Consider the following 19,597-nt stretch of genomic DNA (forward strand, 5'->3'; position numbering starts at 1 on the left):
CAATTATGCAGTATTTAATATCAGGTTTACATTCACACAGGATAGCAAAAACCTAGTAAAAAGGAATACAAATTTCTTGCAATGCCAGAACTATGGACAATAACTTTTTCAAAAAGTATAAAAAATTAACAAGGTTACCCGTGAAGCCAAGAAACTGTGTAACTGGCGGTTTATATTCTACTCGAGGAGTAGATATAAGGCCTTGTGGGTAATTTTTTTTTTGCAGGTTTGTAAAACTCTACTAAAACTGTCAATATATTTGAAATAAAACATTTTATTCAATACTACTGCCCAAATTTACCCACTTTGTCAGTCTCAAGTGAACATTTACGTATGTTCATATGTATATAGCATTAAGAGGTATTACATTATTTCGTAAAAGAAACAGGACATCAGAATACTCCAAGAGCATTGCGATTTCGTAAGCCACGCTAAGATGCACAATTAAGCTTAAAGTGCACATTTGTATATCTAGATTCACAATGAAGTAGGGACCTACCTGGTATTAAGTTTTTCCGTGTGGTTTATGGATGTCAATTTTTTGGACTACCAGTATTGTATTATCTCAGGTTTGATTCTTTATTATGGCATTATGCCATACATGCCAAAAGATGAAAAATTGCACTTAAAATTCAGAAAACATTGGAAACTAGCCTGTAGTGTGGAAGCAAAAACTTCGTTTCAAATAAATTGTCTGCCTCTGTGGAAAAAATTAATAAAAGCCAAATTTCTTTAGCAAACTGACAAAAATAACTTCATTGTTCCACAAGACAATGCTTGATTGTCAATAACAAATCTAAATCTTCCATAATTATGTGGATGTATTTTAATACGTTCGATAGCTCCTAGCAACAGAAATGTGACGTGGGAACTGTAAATAATGAGAAAACAGCAAAATCACAAAAACAACTTTCAACTCAGACTGCTCTGCAAAAGTGCGAATCTGGCAGCTTGGGCATGCTAGAAAAATTTTCCAGCTAGCATCCAGCTACTTGCTGCTACAGCTTAAGCAACTGTGACATTACTGCTCATCGAAAGCAGTTTGCTGGTATGAAGTATAACATAACTTTTGTCCTAAGGCCTTTGACACATTTTGCTGTCGGCAGATGCTTGTGTTTGCGCTGTGTTTTGTTGTTAATGGCACATTTCGTTTGCAACTTAAGTTTCATTACGGCGTTAGTCTCTCGTTTATGTTTTATTGTTGCAGTATTAGTCTGCAGTTGGGGGTTAAGTTAAAATTCTCTGTTCGAGTATCAGTTCTTATCAGTCAAAACTACAATAATGTAATTGAAAATTAAAACGATGAAAAATTCCTGGGTTTTTCCCGGTTTTCTCCGGGATGAAAAAATTTCCAAGTTTTACCTGGATGTCCCAGGGCATAAACACCATGTTAATTAATAGAGATAGTGGCTTCACCAGGGGTTATTCATGGAATCTGGTGCTTTCCGTAATAAACTCACAACGACGCCACAACAGTGCTGCTCCAAATACTACACTGACATCCCAGGGTGGATTGATTGCGCAGCCACAGATATAATTCTTGCACATCGTACTTCTTTGTTGCCCAACAGTGTCTCTGGCACTTGGGTATCTGTGGCCACACGTGCAGTAGCATGGTCTGCATGTTTAAAACGATGGAGCGAGTAATGAAGAGTCTTTCAGCACACTATGAAGATGCTGAGCAATACACAACCAAGTTATTACAAGAAGCAGCTGAATTTGCGACTGCACACCCAAAATGAAATGGAGCAGTCACTGCCCAATGAAAACATGAAGATGCATGTGTAATGGATTAATGCGTCACAGAAGTGAGACAAAATTTGATGGGGCATCACTAGAAGAACCAGTTACACCCGCTTCACTCATTTCTGTAAATAGTATTAGCAATCACTATGCACAACACAGATCAACATTATATTCAGAACGGCTACTTAATACTGCAGTGCATAATATTGTTATATAGTTACGGGTGGCAAAGAGTGTCAACATTCCAGAGCATACGAAGTCAGCTGACAGAGAAGCAAAATAAAAGTGTGTGACCAGAATTCAATAATAAAAATCACACTTTTTACAAAGAGAATTAAGAATAAAATTACAGTACAATTTATAAATCTCTTTCAATGCAGGCATTGCCATGAAAGAGAACGTAAGCAAGCATGATAAATGTGTTTGAATATTCAAGTTCCCTCTTATCCCACTGACCAACAAACAAAATTAATCAATGCGATCATGATCCCCACCAAATTCGTTGAGAATTTATGTTACTGACCTACCCATAAAGTATACTGAAGAGTTAAAGAAACTGGTACATGTACCCAATATAGTGTAGAGGCCCTTTGAGCACGCAAAAGTGCCGCAACCTCACATAGCGTGGACTCTACTAATGTCTGAAGTAGTGCTGGAGGGAACTGACACCATGAATCCTGCAGAACTGTCCATAACATCTGTAAGAGTATGAGGGGGTGGAGACCTCTTCTGAACAGCATGTTGCAAGGCATCCCAGATATGCTCAATAATGTTCACGTCTAGGGAGTTTGGTGGCCAGCGGAAGTGTTTGAACTCAGGAGAGTGTTTCTGGAGCCACTCTGTAGCAATTCTGGAATTGTCCAATTCTGTCGGATTGCGCAACGAACATGAATGGATGCAGGTGATCAGACAGGATGCTTATGCACATGTCACCTATCAGAGTCATATCTAGACATATCAGGGGTCCCACATCACTCCAACTGTACACACACACACACACACACACACACACACACACACACACACACACACACACACACTACACCACTGCAGAGCCTCCTCCATCTTCAACAGTCTCCTGCTGACATGCAAGGTCCATGGATTCATGAGGTTGTCTCCATACCCGTACATATCTATCTGCTTGATACAATTTGAAATGAGACTCATCCGACTGGGCAACATATGTCCAGTCATCAACAGTCCAATGTCAGTGTTGATGAGCAGGAGAGGAGCAAAGCTTTGTATCGTGCAGCCATCAAGGGCACATGAGTGGGCCTTTGGTTCCAAAAGCCCATATCGATGATGTTTCACTGAATGGTTTGCACACTAACACTTTCTGATTGCCCAGCACTGAAATCTGCTGCAATTTATGGAAGGGCTGCACTTCTGTCACGGTGAACGTTTCACTTCAGTTCTCGTTGGTCCCTTTCTCGCAAAATCTTTTTCCGGCTGCAGCGGTGTCAGAGATTTGATATTCACGTTAAGACTCACTTAAATCTTGATAACCTGCCATTGTAGCAGCAGTAACCGATCTAACAACTGCGCCAGTCGCTTCTTGTCTTATATAGGTGTTGCTGACCACAGTCGTATTCTGCCTGTTTACAAATCTCTATTTGAATATGCATGCCTATACAACTTTCTTTGGCATTTCAGTGTATTTGGGAACACACAACAGACACTGGCATCAGCCTCATGACCACAAAAGTGACTTAAGGTAGTGAAACATGACAAAGCTGTGCCTAGCCATCTCTTTGTAAGGTCAGTGTTAATTGCCACTTCTGGGCATAAACATGATGCCCTCCATAAAGGAATATGCTAGTGGCAACGTATCTCAACTTCTGATTCAATCAATATTCTCATTAATTCTCTATCACACACAGGAGGAAGTACAGAGGAAAGGAGCTAAGGGGCTATCTGACTGAAATTTAGTCTGAAACATCTCAACCTGTGCAGCCATACCCTTTAAAAAAAAAAAAAAAGGGAAGAAGAAGAAGAAGCTAGTTCTCACCATCTTGTCCCTCAGATATTCTAAGGAATTCAGATTGTGACCTTACACTTTGATTTTACTTCCTTCTACTTATTAGGAATACTACTATTCTTCAGTGAACTGATAATTTTATTTTCCAGTTCATTGCTGTTAACAACGTCTTCCAGTGGTGCAGGTTCTGCTGCTCTGTGAGCTTAGCAGCACAGGCTGTTCTGTGTGGTTGCTCAGAACTTCCATTCTCAGTTGGTGGATGAGTGGACCTTATGCCTTGCTTGTATCAATTTTTGTTTAAGTGAAGAGAAGCACCCTTGCTGCTAGAGGCGGCAGCGAATTTATTCTTGTTGTTGTGTTGGTCCTCTTCATGCCATTTCTGCCTGATGTTCGAGTTACATTTTCTCTGCTTTCACATAAGAGGCAGAGGAAGCAGGAGTCAGTTCCACTAGCATAGAAAGTCCGTAATCAATGTTAACATATGCCTAATCCATAAAGATGTGTGCTTCATAGTATTTATTTGTCACAAAGATTGTCTTAGTGAGACGAACAGCTGTGACTGGCTGACGCCTCTTCATGTGTGGCAGAAGCCACGTCTGTAGTCAGCAGCACACTTGTTTGCCTAGGGCCTAGGTAGTCTCAACACGAGCACTCAACTGGCTTGCGGAGCTGAACCTGTATCTCCCGCACACACATTCTCTTGCTGTGACTTCATCGCACTGAGTACCAGCCAAGTCAGTCAAGTCGAGTAAATCACGATTTTATATTACTGCATTTGTGTGCGTACTTTTGAGATTATGTTTTATTGGCTATCTTAAAATGGTTATATTTACACTTTGAGAACAACGTACTACACTGTGTTTGCCCATGAGGCTATTAAGAGTGAGTATGTATGTATGTAAGAGTATATTAAGCACTAAGCTGAATAAATAACTTTCTCTTTCCTGTTGATGCCTTTCAAGATCCAAATATTGTGTGGCTCACTTTGAAGTGAACTTTTGAAGTTGTTTTGACAAATTTTATGGTTAGCTGATGATGATGATGATGATGTTGGTTTGTGGGGCACTCAACATCGAGGTCATCAGTGCCCGTACCAGTTCCAAATCTTTATAGTTCAGTCTCGGCACTTACTGAATGATAATGATATGATGAGGACAACATAGATACCCAGCCCATGGGTGAAGAAAATCCCTGACCTGGCTGGGAATCGAATCTGGGACCCCGTGATCCACAGGCAACAACACTAGTCACTAGATCACGAGCTGCGGACATTATGGTTAGCTGATGTATGGATGTGATGCATACATGTCACAACAGTGTATAGGCCTTTGTACATGCAATACACTATGTTAAAAATTGTCTGGTGTGCACTATGTCAGCTGTGATACAAACCTTTGGTCTGTATTCACATCCTGTAATGCCAGATATATATTGTAACAAACAATGTAAACTCCACGTTGAAATATAAATAATGTAAGGAGAAGACAGACTGCTACTTGCTGTAAATATGACTCATTAAGTTGCACACATGCATAATTAAAAGACACTTACAGATTAGCTTTCAGCCACAGCCCTCACCTGAAAAAGATAGAAACACACACACACACACACATTCATTCACACAAGCAAGCACACTTATGCACACGTAACTGTACTCTCCGGCATCTCAGACCAGAATGCAACTATCGTGTGGAATGGAAGCAGTAACCTGGAAGGGGTGGGGAGGGGAAGGGATAGCAGTGTACAGGTGGGATGAGAGAAGAGCACTGTCTGGCAGAGTGTGTGTGTGGACTACGACTGCTAACAGGCCCAACATTCGTAAACTGCTATTCTTTCCCCTCTCTGCCCCCTCCAGATTGCTGAGCCCGTTCCATGTGATAGTTGCTTTCTGGTCTAAACTGTGGGAAATGACGGACATGTGTGCTTGAGGTGTGCATGCTTTTGTGAAAGTGAATGTGTGTGTGTGTGTGTGTGTGTGTGTGTGTGTGTGTGTGTGTGTGTGTGTGGATGGTGGGATGCTTTTGTAAACGTGCAACAAACTACTCTGCCTGAAAAAGTTCACATTTTTCTAACATATCTACATCTATACTCTGCAAACCGCATATGAGGGCTGTTCAAAAAGTATCAGACTTCCCTTTATAAAACCAATCTTTATTCAGATACAACTGTTTGCCACTATAGTCCACGCAGCGTATGAAGAACTCCGACACCTCACACCACCATTGCAAACTTCCAACTGCGAAGTGCAAAAGGCTTCAAACATTAAAAATAGCTCTCTGTAAAGCAGACGCAATACTGAGACACTGCCACAAACACTTACTAAATCACATTATATTATCAGTTGAGGTTGGAGTGTGAAGCTGCTGCGCACAGCCCACTGCAACTGTCAGGGATCAACTTATGCTCACTCAACTATAGTCACCTCCCAAAGTAGTCCCCCTCAGCTTCTACACACCTCTCCCCACGCTGCTGCCTTTGCTGGAAGCATCGCTGGAAAGCCTCTCTTGATATGGTGTGCAGCTGCTATGTTGAATTCTGCATAATGTCTCCCTGTTCTGAAATATGGTCCCTTTCAGAGTATTTTTCAATTTAGGGAAAAGCCAGAAGACACTTGGTGCTAGGTTATAGGAATATGGAGGCTGACAAACCACAGCTGTATTGTGTTTGGCAAAAAAACTCTCAATTAATTGAAAATGATGAGAGGGTGTGTTATTGCAATGAAAGTACCAACTGTCTGCTGCACACAAATCCAGCCGTTTGGGTCTCACTGCTTCACGGAGGTGGTGAAGAACCTCTTGGTACTACTACTTACTGACATCAGTACCTTCTGGGTCATATACTCGTGATGGACCATGCAAATGGAGTCGAAAAAGATGGTCAGCATGACCTTCACACTGCTGCAAACCTAGCTCTACTTTTTTTTGGGTTTCGGATATGATGAACGGTTCCATTGGGGTGACTGAACTGTGTTTCTCAGCTGTACCCTTATACCCAGAACTCATCAACAGTGATCACTGTGTTAAGGAAATCTCTGAAGAAGCTTTCTTCAGCTCCGTTGTTGGCAACTATGGCATAAATTTTGCTGAGATCCTCCCAAGTCTAAACGTTCTGTTAACATGGAATGAATGGCGCCAGTACTGATTTTAACCTCATCTACAAGTTCTCTGACTGTGATTCCTTTTTTCTGCACCACCAGGGTCCTTACGTGCTCAATAAAAACTTCGCCTACGGATGATGAGGGCTTACCTAAATGTGCTCCACTCTTCACTGATGAGCAGCCATGTTTGAGGCAGTTGTATCACTCATTTCCCTGTGTGGTGCCCATTGCTTCATCTCCAAACACTTGTCAAATCATGCGGATTGTTTCAACTTGAGAATCGCCAAACTTAAACCAAAATCTGATGAAATATATGATGATCCACTTTTTCTGTCTTTTACCCACAACACAAAATCCAAAAACTGACACACGTGTTAACTTGTCAGCAGCTAGCAAGTGCGCACTATGTACGTCTACAAACTTAGTGCCCCCCCACCACCACAGTTAGTTTAAAAAATAAGGTCTGATTGTTTTAGAACAGTGCATATTTTTTAAAGCTTTAAATTATAGATGAAAAGCCAAAAGAATTTTATGCAGTTATAAGATTAACTGTTGTTGAACAATTAATATGGAAATATTTATCACCGAAAAGACTTGCAAAGTAACAAAGTTCATCTCCAGTTGACACTACAGCATAGACATAAACATCTAACAAAGATATCGTATGTCATTTTGTAAACTGCCACAATATCTGGATAGTAATAATAAATATTCCCAATATAACTTGCTAATATATATATAAAACAAAGATGATGTGACTTACCAAATGAAAGTGCTGGCAGGTCGACAGACACACAAACAAACACAAACATACACACAAAATTCAAGCTTTCGCAACAAACTGTTGCCTCATCAGGAAAGAGGGAAGGAGAGGGAAAGACAAAAGGATGTGGGTTTTAAGGGAGAGGGTAAGGAGTCATTCCAATCCCGGGAGCGGAAAGACTTACCTTAGGGGGAAAAAAGGACGGGTATACACTCGCACACACACACATATATCCATCCACACATATACAGACACAAGCAGACATATTTAAAGACAAAGAGTTTGGGCAGAGATGTCAGTCGAGGCAGAAGTGCAGAGGCAAAGATGTTGTTGAATGACAGGTGAGGTATGAGTGGCGGCAACTTGAAATTAGCGGAGATTGAGGCCTGGTGGATAACGGGAAGAGAGGATATATTGAAGAGCAAGTTCCCATCTCCGGAGTTCGGATAGGATGGTGTTAGTGGGAAGTATTCAGATAACCCGGACGGTGTAACACTGTGCCAAGATGTGCTGGCCGTGCACCAAGGCATGTTTAGCCACAGGGTGATCCTTATTACCAACAAACACTGTCTGCCTGTGTCCATTCATGCGAATGGACAGTTTGTTGCTGGTCATTCCCACATAGAATGCGTCACAGTGGGTTGGCAGGCCTGAGTAACCAAGAAGGCTTCCTCTAAGCGACCCATGAATAGGTTGGCGTACACCCAACCCAAAGTTTGGTACAGATTTATTGATGACATCTTCATGATCTGGACTCACAGTGAAGAAGAACTCCAGAATTTCCTCTCCAACCTCAACTCCTTTGGTTCCATCAGATTCACCTGGTCCTACTCCAAATCCCATGCCACTTTCCTTGATGTTGACCTCCACCTGTGCAATGGCCAGCTTCACACGTCCGTCCACATCAAACCCACCAACAAGCAACAGTACCTCCATTACGACAGCTGCCACCCATTCCACATCAAACGGTCCCTTCCCTACAGCCTAGGTCTTCGTGGCAAACGAATCTGCTCCAGTCCGGAATCCCTGAAGCATTACACCAACAACCTGACAACAGCTTTCGCATCCCGCAACTACCCTCCCGACCTGGTACAGAAGCAAATAACCAGAGCCACTTCCTCATCCTCTCAAACCCAGAACCTCCCACAGAAGAACCACAAAAGTGCCCCACTTGTGACAGGATACTTTCCGGAACTGGATCAGATTCTGAATGTGGCTCTCCAGCAGGGATACGACTTCCTCAAATCCTGCCCAGAAATGAGATCCATCCTTCATGAAATCCTCCCCACTCCACCAAGAGTGTCTTTCCGCCGTCCACCTAACCTTCGTAACCTCTTAGTTCATCCCTATGAAATCCCCAAACCACCTTCCCTACCCTCTGGCTCCTACCCTTGTAACCGCCCCCGGTGTAAAACGTGTCCCATGCACCCTCCCACCACCACCTACTCCAGTCCTGTAACCCGGAAGGTGTACACGATCAAAGGCAGAGCAACGTGTGAAAGCACCCACGTGATTTACCAACTGACCTGCCTACACTGTGAAGCTTTCTATGTGGGAATGACCAGCAACAAACTGTCCATTCGCATGAATGGACACAGGCAGACAGTGTTTGTTGGTAATGAGGATCACCCTGTGGCTAAACATGCCTTGGTGCACGGCCAGCACATCTTGGCACAGTGTTACACCGACCGGGTTATCTGGATGCTTCCCACTAACACCAACCTATCCGAACTCCGGAGATGGGAACTTGCTCTTCAATATATCCTCTCTTCCCGTTATCCACCAGGCCTCAATCTCCGCTAATTTTCCCGTTATCCACCAGGCCTCAATCTCCGCTAATTTCAAGTTGCCGCCACTCATACCTCACCTGTCATTCAACAACATCTTTGCCTCTGCACTTCTGCCTCGACTGACATCTCTGCCCAAACTCTTTGTCTTTAAATATGTCTGCTTGTGTCTGTATATGTGCGGATGGATGTGTGTGTGTGTGTGGGCGCGAGTGTATACCCGTCCTTTTTTCCCCCTAAGGTAAGTCTTTCCGCTCCCGGGATTGGAATGACTCCTTACCCTCTCCCTTAAAACCCACATCCTTTCGTCTTTCCCTCTTTCCTGATGAGGCAACAGTTTGTTGCGAAAGCTTGAATTTTGTGTGTATGTTTGTGTGTCTGTCGACCTGCCAGCACTTTCATTTGGTAAGTCACATCATCTTTGTTTTTATATACATATATACAAAGATGAGGTGACTTACCGAACAAAAGCGCTGGCAGGTCGATATACACACAAACAAACACAAACATACACACAAAATTCAAGCTTTCGCAACAAACTGTTGCCTCATCAGGAAAGAGGGAAGGAGAGGGGAAGACGAAAGGAAGTGGGTTTTAAGGGAGAGGGTAAGGAGTCATTCCAATCCCGGGAGCGGAAAGACTTACCTTAGGGGGAAAAAAGGACAGGTATACACTCGCACACACGCACATATCCATCCACACATACAGACACAAGCAGACAATATAGAGTCAATATACAGGGTAAGTCAGGAGGAAAGGTACATGCTTTCAGGAGTGATAGTATCAGTGATTCTGAACAAAAAAATTTCATACGCATGTATGCCCTATTCCGAATGGTTTCAGAAATAGAACACATTTAATACCACTTTTGCAAGTTTTTCTTGAATAACTTGAAAATCACACCTTTCAGTGAAATCATGGCACAGTACAAAATTAAACTATATAAAATTTCCTACAAGAAAGGTAGGTCCTATTCATTTTTTTCTCTAGAACTAATGGTTTGTGCGAAGAGAGCATGAGAATGTTGAAAAACTCACTCAACATGCATGCGCTGGAGCTTATGTAGTTTTTATAGGCCAATTTGAGGTAGCAAGTTGAGACTAACAGTTTGATATGGGACACTTGTGGTCTATCAAGCTGTGAAACTACCTTTGGTTTTATTGCTGTCGCAGTAGCAACGTGACAGTTTTTAAAAAACGCTGTTTTCAAGGAACTACAAATTAATGGCCCTGATATCCAAAAACTCTCGACGACAGGGATATGATAATGGCGCAAATATGGTTGGCATTAATAAAGAATTCAGAACGACAATATTCAATATTAATCCCTGAGCACTCTTCTCACTGTGCAGATGCCACTTTGGAATTTGCTTTCAATAGATACAGCTAACACTCCTACAACAGTTAAAACATTTTTCAGGTTCATCAATAAAGTTTATGTGATCTTATAAAAACTAAATTAAAATTGACATTAAAATCTGTGTCTGAAACATGTGGGAAAATGAAATCTGAGAAGTAAAAGTGATTTTTCAGTTTGATGATGTAATCGAAAGGGTGAATTACCAGAAAAATAAAACTGATGACTCCTAACTCTTAACTAGTGTGAAGCAATCTTGAACGAAATGTTAATTTTGAGGGTATCATTGCAATGCACATTTGTTTGTTTTGTTTTGTTTTAAGGTGCTAATACAAGTAGGGTCATATGTGTCCAGGTCAAAACCGTAGAACACGAAGACAAAGAGAGGAGTTAAAAACTACTACATGTCAATCAAAATTGACGGAAGAGAAGAAAGGTGAAAACAGGGACATGAGAAAGGTGTATAAAATATGACATAGTGAAATGGAGGTCCAGAACTAAAAATTAATTGGTCTTTGCCATGTTGCTACGACGGATAAAAAGTAAAACAAAGTTGACAGCTCACATGTCGTTCGCTAAAACAGCCGATAACTCAAGACGGCAAACACCAACGGGAACATAAGCAGCTTTTTTTTTTTAAGGGCATTCCATCAGGAACTGTCACAGTCAAAAGTTAGCCATTATCTGCACCAAGTGGTGGGGGAGCACCACTTAACAAATGATGATGGCTAAAGAGATAGTGCCCAATACGCAACCTAGTCAAAACGATCACCTTGTGGCGAGAGGACCAAGAGGGGGCCATCCAAACCGGCCGGCCGGAGTGGCCGTGCGGTTAAAGGCGCTGCAGTCTGGAACCACAAGACCGCTACGGTCGCAGGTTCGAATCCTGCCTCGGGCATGGATGTTTGTGATGTCCTTAGGTTAGTTAGGTTTAACTAGTTCTAAGTTCTAGGGGACTAATGACCTCAGCAGTTGAGTCCCATAGTGCTCAGAGCCATTTTGAGCCATCCAAACCACTTGGACAGGCTTAATAACCCGGAGCTTGTTCCCATGAAGGGAGGACCAGTAGTGGTGCCAAAGTGACACTACCTGCTGGTGGACAGCAAAACAGAGATCAACAGAGGGAATATAAGTACTAGCGGGCTGAAGTACCAGGACTACAGCCATGGCAGCAGCATCAGCGGCCTCGTTTCCTGTCAGATCGACATGGCCAGGAACTCTCAATAACATCACAGTAGTTCCAATGAGAGTGAGAAAGTGACAGCATTCCTGATCCCGTTGCACTAAGGGATGGATGGTGCGCTGCACAAAGAGACTTTGAAGAAGCAGATGACGCACCTGAAAAGCCTGTGTTGTCGGATGTACTGTGTGGCCTGACACAGGACGAAGAGCTCTGCTGTAAATACCGAGCAATGTTCCAGAAGCCAATACCGAAAAACATTGGTGCCAATCACAAAGGCACACACGACATCACCGTCAGTCCGAGAGCCATCAGTGTAAAAAAAGGCACTATTGTGAAGTTCTGTGCAAAGGTCATAAAACTGAATGCAATAGAGCTGGGCAGAAGTAGTATCCTTAGGAAATGAATAAAAGCCAAGACGAAGAAGGGCTGCCGCACAAAGCCAAGGTGGTGAAGTGTTCACACCCACTCGGAAAGTTGCAGGTAGCACGAAGTTAAGCTGCTGTTGGAGTAAGAGCCCAAAGCAAACTCCAGGAGGTAACAGATAAGAGGGACACACCCCATACTGGCAATCAAAGAAATCGCTGAAGGAGGAGATATAGGATGGAGGGCCACACATGGCAGACAAACGGAATGCATATCTGTTGAGGAAAAAGTCACAGAGGTAGGACAGTGGTAGTTCGGCAGCTTCTGCATACAGACTATCAACCGGGCTAGTGTAAAAGGCGTCAGTGGCCAAATGCATGGCCCAATGGTGAATAGCACTGAGACGATGTATGAGGGACAGACATGCTGATGCTTAAATGAAACACCCATAGCCTAATTTTGAACGGACAAGGGACTGGTACAAACAGAGGAGGGTGGTTCGATCTCCACCACAGGAAGTACCATTGAGAACATGTAAGATACTGAGGGACCGTATACAGCGGGCTGCTAGGTAACACATGTGGGAGGAACAAGAAAGTTTCTTATTGAGCTTGAGCCCCAAGAATTTCATGGTTTTAACGATTGGAAGAGCAACAGGCCCAAGATCTAAAGCTTGTGGAAGAAATCAATTACGCCCCCAGAAGTTCAAACAAACGATTTTGTAAGTGGAAAAACGAAAGCCATTGTTGATGTACGATGAGTAAAGACGATCGAGACATCGCTAAAGATGCAGCTTTATGAGAAAAGCCCGTGGAGAACTGCAATAGATGGCAAAATCGGCAACTAAAAGGGAGTCAGAGACGCCCGGCAGGAGACAGGCCATTATAGGGTTAATGTCGATAGCAAAAAGGATGATGCTAAGGATGAAACCCTGAGGTACACCATTTTCCTGGATAAAGGTGTCCGACAAGGCACAACCCACATGTCCCTTGAAAACTTCATCTTTTAAAAATTCCTGAAGGAAGCCCCACGTGTACAGAGTACGGAGGATTCCAGTCCTTCAGCAGGTATCGTAGACTTTGTCCAAATCGAAAAACGTGGCCACAATCTGGGATTTCCGCAGAAAAACATTCATGAAATGGGTGCACAAAGTGATGAGATGGTCAACTGTAGAATGCTGCACTCGAAATCCACACTGTTCAGTGGTTAGTGAATTGCGAGACTCAAGCCACCATACCAGCCGGCAATGAACCATGCATTCTATCGCCGTGCAAACACAGTTGGTGAGAAAAGTCGAGTGAGAGAAGGAAGGTGTTTGTCTTCACCGGGCTTTCGCATGGTATGACAGCGGCTTCATGTCAGCATCTGAGAAATGTACCCTCTGCTCAGATGTGGTTGTACGTATGAAGCAGCGAGTTCTTTCCCATAAGAGAAGGATGCTGCAACGTCTGAATGTGAACAGCATCTGGCCTTGGGGTGGAGGATCGGGATGAAGTGAGGGCACAAACTAGCTCCATCACAATAAAGGCGGTGTAGTAGCACTCACTATTTGGAGAAGAGATAGGTATCGTCCGAACCTCCTCCACTTGTTTCCACTGGAGGAAGGCATGGCGATAGTGGGAGGACCTTAAAATCTCTGCAAAATGGTGGTCCAAGGTGTTGGAGATAGCAGTACGGTTCACAGTGACATCGTCTACTTCTGTATGACCGGAAACTGGGGAACGGACCTTGGTCCCAGGGAGCCATCGGAGGTTGGCCCACATGACGGATGAGAGAGTGGAACTGTTAAAAGAACTAGTAAATAAAAATCAGCTAGATTGTTTGCTATCACGAAGAACGCAGCAACACTGCACATGCATCTGTTTATAATGAATGCAGTTTGCCATCATAGTATTATGGTTAAAAGCTTGGAGAGCACGTCTCCGCACACAAATTGTGTTGTGGAACACATCAGTCCACCAAGGGACCGGGACATGGCATGGTAAAGAGGAAGTGCAGGGAATGGAACATTCTGCGACGCTGAGGGCAATGTTTTTATGATATTCTAGCTAGGCATCACACCCGGGGAAATGTTGCTCGTTGAAGATTGCCAAGGATGAGTAAAGCCTCCGGTCTGCCTTAGTAAGCTGCCTTTTTGATGTGCACAGAGGTGGAGCAGGAGTCAGCAAACGGATAGCACATGGGAAATTGTCACTCGAGGATGTGTCAGAGAGAACGGACCACTCGAGACGATGGACAAGCTGGACAATGCAGAAGGATAGGTCCAAATGGGAACAGGTGCACAAGGGGTCTGAAAGCAATGTGGGTGCTCCTGTGTTAAGACAGAAAACGTTAAGATGACTGTGGAGGTCAACCAGGAGGGCACTTCTTGGACAGGTTCTGGAAGAACCCCAAAGGGGATGGTGCACATTAAAGTCACTGAGCAGTAGAAAGGGGTGAGGTAGCTGCCCAAGAAGCTGGAGGAAATCTGCCCTTGCGACATACGACGGAGGGATGTAAACGGTACAAAAGGAAAAGGTTAAGAGAGGAAAGAAAAGGCAAACTGCAACAGCTTGAAGGCGGGTAATTAGGGAGAAGGGGGGAATATGAACGTCATCCCGTATGAGAACCATGACTCCCCCATAAGATGGAATGCCAACCTCGAGGGGAAATTCATAATGGACCGGGAAGAAATGTGAGAGCCAAAAGCGGTTGTGAGGACGCAATTTTGTTTACTGAAGGCACAGAACAAGTGGACACTGTGATTCTAAGAGCAGCCGTAAATCCTTTTTGTTGGATTGAATACCACAAATGTTCCATTGAAGAAGAGTCATGACGAGGAAAAATGAAGGGGTGTCACTTCGGCAGCTGCTGAGTGCCAGCCTTAGAATACTCGCTGCTATAGGACAGAGGCAGAAGGAGTGTCGGCATTCTTCTGCTGTCGGCCTGCAGAGTCCGGGTCGGAAAACCGGTTGGTGGTGCACACCGGCAACATGGAGGGTGGCCAGGTGAGGGTATCACATGGTGACACCGTCAAAGAGGATCATCGAGTTGGCAAAGGAGAAGACTGTATGCCTTTGTTTGACGTCTTCAAGCCCTTCGGTTAACAGAGGAAGACTCGGGTGTTGGTTAGCTGGAGGGACATAGGAAGTCTTCACAGGAGCATTGCTTCTGTCCTTTCCAGCCTGCCGGTTGTGTAGCTGGTGACTTCGCCCCATGAGGCGAGTATTTGGTGACGTGCTGCACAGCTGGGGGAGGAGGCGGGGACGCAATGACAACCGTGATGCTATATTTGAGGTTGCATGTCTGCGTGGCGATGTTATTTGTGTGGCAAGATGTAGCAAGAAGAGTACTGTAGGTGCCAGATGGTAGAATGCATGGTTTCTGAGTAGGCAACAACTTGCGAGTAACCGGGCATGGCACTTTTCCTTCACCCACATCTATTGGACAGCCTGCTCATCGAGATAACGGGACAATCCTGTGAGGAGGCAGCACGATCACCACCGCAGTTGATGCAGCGGGGAGAAGGAGTCGGACAGCCGCCCTCATGAGCACACTATCACAGGTTACGCATTTGGCTGTCTGTCGACAGGACTCACTCGAGTATAGTTGTGACAATTACATTGGTAGCAGCACATTGGGTTCTGAATACACAGTGTGGTTGTAACAATAACACTGGTAGCAGCAAATCAGATTGGAATATACGGTCTGACTGTGGTAACTTCATAACCTGCTTTGATCTTTGGCAGAAGAACTACTCTATCAAAGGTGAGAAAGGTTGTGCGTATGGGCACTAAGGAACCATCTACATTTTTCATCACCCGATGACTGGCAATGACATCCTGATCAGAGAGGTACATTTTGATTTCTACCTCGGTCAGACCATCGAGGAGCCTAGTGTAAATAACACCATGGGAAGAATTCAGCAATTGATGGGCCTCGACATGAACAGTATAGCCATGGACAAGCGAAGCTGCAAGCAGTAGTTGTGCTTGAGAATCAGGAGTAATCTCCAAAAGCAAAATGCCATTGCATAAATGAGAGCAGGATTTCACATGGCCAGCAATTGCATCAACACCTTTCTAAACAATAAATGGATTTATCTTACAGAAGGACTGAATGTCTTCAGTACGTGAAACCACGAGAAACTTTGGCACAGCTCAAAGGGTCTTTGAATCGTTAGTCTCATTCCTTTTACATTTTGTAGCTGTTGACTGTGAAGAAGATTGGTTCATTGTGAGAAAATCCCCCATGCCCACCAGCATCTCTGATGGCGATCTCCTTCCATCCGTGGGGGTAGGGGCTTCAGGGGGGTGGTGCACCCGCCTTAGGTGATTGTTCACACCTCCTGAACACATGACAGAAGGACCAATTGGCAATTTGTGAAGGTAGCAGCTCAGGCAGTCACCTCTCCCTGGGCCTGGCCTGTACCAGGGGAACGTGCAAACCCTAGATGTCGACCCGGGGCTGAGAATTACGTGTTCCCAACTCACCTGTTATGCATCAATCACTTGGGGCAGCCTTCAGGAGTGCACAAGAAGGAATCAGAAAAGGAGGAATCTCAAACACTGGAGCAGAGGAAGGGCAGGGGAAGGTGAACAAAGAAAGAAAGAAGGAACAGTGGAAAGTATTTTGATATTGACTACTGAAAATGCAGAATACGTTTTCAAAATCGGCCCCGACGTATTTCCCAAGGGAGGGGAGAAAAAACAGCAAGAGGATAGATATGCAGCACGGAAAGGAAAAATTGCTGCAAAGGCTGGGGGCCTGTGGTAGCTAAGCATGAACAAGCCAGAGAGTGGCGAGCCCCCTTAGGGTGGGCAGTGCACGTGTGATAAGAGAGTTTACTACATGTGAACAATGTTAAGTGAACTATTACTATTGATATTTTCCATTCATTTTGTGACTGGATTCAAGAATTCCATAACACAAGATTTGAAACAAACGTTGCAGAAGTTCAACTGTTTGCAGGAAAAAGTAGGTGTGAAATTGAGTCTTAGTTGTAAAAAACAAAAAAACAAACAAACAAACAAACAAACAAACAAAGTACAATACTTCGAGAAGGCAAAAATAGCAACATATGGCCTTTCGAACTTCACGAGGATCTCAAACTTTTAAAATCCCATCCGCTGGCCTCTGAGATGCAAAAGAACTTATTCAGTGCATTTTGGAAACTAATTTGGAAGAAGCATACCCAAATGTTTGCATTACAATCAGAATCATGCTCACAGTTCCGGACAGGGCATCATCACCCGAGAGAAGCTTCTCAAATTTAAAACTGATTAAGACAGACTTGATAAGCACGATGAAAACAACTCTGGAAAATGTGTGAGCAAAAATAAGAAACAGCTATAAATTGACTACGCAAGTTACTTACTTCATCAAGAAAAGGACCTTACTCCAAAATTTTGGACTTATTTTTTTCAAAGAGATCGCAAAATATGCAACTACAGTAACTGGAAAATAGCCATTTCATTTTGTCCTTTAAACACTGGAAGCCCATCCTGTTACATTCCATGTACTCACTCATGAAATGTTTCCCTTAGCTCCAGAAAACTTCAAGATTTTGGAGTAAGCTCCTTTCAAAAATGACGGATTAATAAAGAGATATACTTTCCACTTATAGTTATACTCTTTTGAGACTATATTTCAGCCTTTCAACGTTTTATTGCTTGTTCTGTAGTAGCTTCATTCACAATGTCAGGATTTACTTTTAGAATAGAAGAGGACTTACACACACTTCACACTTTTTCACAGTCAACACTCTCCTCTGCAATCTCGCATTCCCCACTCATTTATCTAACAGTGAGTGCTTGAATTTTTCTTTAGTGCCTTTTTTACTGTATACCTTTCAAACATATGAAATGTCAATGAGAACTTTGAAGTATATGCACATTCAATTTTAAGATTAGCTGGAATGCTGCATACATACCAATTGCTTCGTGAGATACATTCATGTCACCACATAAAATAACTGGTTTCTTAGCATCAAGCTCTTTCAAGTATGCACGAAGATCTGGATCCCATTTCATACGTTTTGGCAAAGTCACAAGACCACGACCAGCATTGGGCACATCTGAAAAATTAACAAAGGAATTCATCCTTATACTTTCACAATGAAATTCAGAGTACAGTAGCACTCAAAAGCTAGGAATGCGACCACTGTAGGAAAACTAACTAATTTTATGAATGACTATATGTCGTACACATTGCAGACCAGTTCCTATTATGAAACAATTTCAGCATATGATATACCAAATAATGTGATGGAAAGAGTAGAGAGAAACGAGGAGGACAGAAGAGAGCATAAAGGGGTGAAAAATAGATATAACTTTTATTCAAAATTACAAACCCATTCCAAAACAAGCGAATGCGAACACTTAATAAAGTAACAATGTAATGCTTTGGAAAATATAAATAAGAAAAGTGTGATACTAGCATTATTTGTACCAGTAACTCCAAATTCAATTTATGAATAAGGAGTAACAAATGCTAGCGAACACAGAAAGTTTGAAACAATCAACAGAACTTACATGCACCAACAACAAAAAACTTCTCATACTCTGCTGTGATTAGTCGACCTTCTGAGTCATGTTCGTCTTTACCAATGCCGTACTTCACATCAAGTGGTTTCACTTTTGTTAACAAAGCAACTCCAGCATATCCTTCTTTCTCTCCTGTTGGAAGTACATACAAAAATAGTTAACAAACAAGGTAACTATTACAAGGGATGAACATAAAATGAAGGCACATTTCCCTCAAGGTAAACTACTTTTATGTCTATAGCACATCATTACAAAAACCACTAGATCAATATGTTACAGTATGTAGAAAATAAGATTTTAGTTGTATTTTAAAAAACGAGAAACAACCAAAACAATTTCTTTGTTAAAAATCTCAAAATAATCAATTGAACTGGGTAGTAAATAAGTCCAATTAGTTTTGTATAGTGTATTTACATTTATCAAAACACGTAGAATAAATATCATTCAGTTGCATGGACCATAATTATGCACCCAACTTTTCACCATCTTGATAGGGCATAATCGGAGAGTTTGAGGAATCGTAGAAATAGTGTTGAAGGTGTGTGTGTGTGTGTGTGTGTGTGTGTGTGTGTGTGTGTGTGTGTGTGTGTGTGTAAACTGTAGAGTGAGACCAAGAGATGAATACAATAAGCAAGTTCAAATGGATGTAGGTTGCATTAGTTATTATGAGATGAAGAGACTTCCACAGAAAGTAGTAGTGTGGAGGGCAGTATCAAACCGCTGACTGAGGACGACAATGACAACCATTTCCATTATGCTTTTCCTATGAAATCTCTACAGTTTCAATGTGTAATGATTGT

General features: G+C 42.8%; 1 protein-coding gene and 1 long non-coding RNA gene across 8 annotated transcripts in view; one reads left to right on the forward strand and one right to left on the reverse strand.

Annotated features, from left to right (window-relative positions):
* The window catches only part of LOC124625780, a 48,176-nt gene that overhangs the window by 20,621 nt on the left and 7,958 nt on the right, over positions 1 to 19,597 (forward strand). The gene's annotated exons all lie outside the window — the stretch shown is intronic.
* Positions 1 to 19,597, reverse strand: part of LOC124625778 (DNA-(apurinic or apyrimidinic site) endonuclease) — a 70,446-nt gene that overhangs the window by 12,905 nt on the left and 37,944 nt on the right. For all 7 annotated transcript variants that reach the window (XM_047149225.1, XM_047149222.1, XM_047149219.1 and 4 more), the window contains exons 4-5: positions 18,786 to 18,929; positions 18,185 to 18,328 (exon numbers count right to left, since the gene is read on the reverse strand). In XM_047149225.1, the coding sequence (XP_047005181.1) occupies positions 18,185 to 18,328; positions 18,786 to 18,929 (288 nt within the window). The remainder of the gene's footprint in view (positions 1 to 18,184; positions 18,329 to 18,785; positions 18,930 to 19,597) is intronic.

This window comes from Schistocerca americana, chromosome 8, assembly GCF_021461395.2.
Source record: "Schistocerca americana isolate TAMUIC-IGC-003095 chromosome 8, iqSchAmer2.1, whole genome shotgun sequence".
Classification (NCBI taxonomy): domain Eukaryota; kingdom Metazoa; phylum Arthropoda; class Insecta; order Orthoptera; family Acrididae; genus Schistocerca; species Schistocerca americana.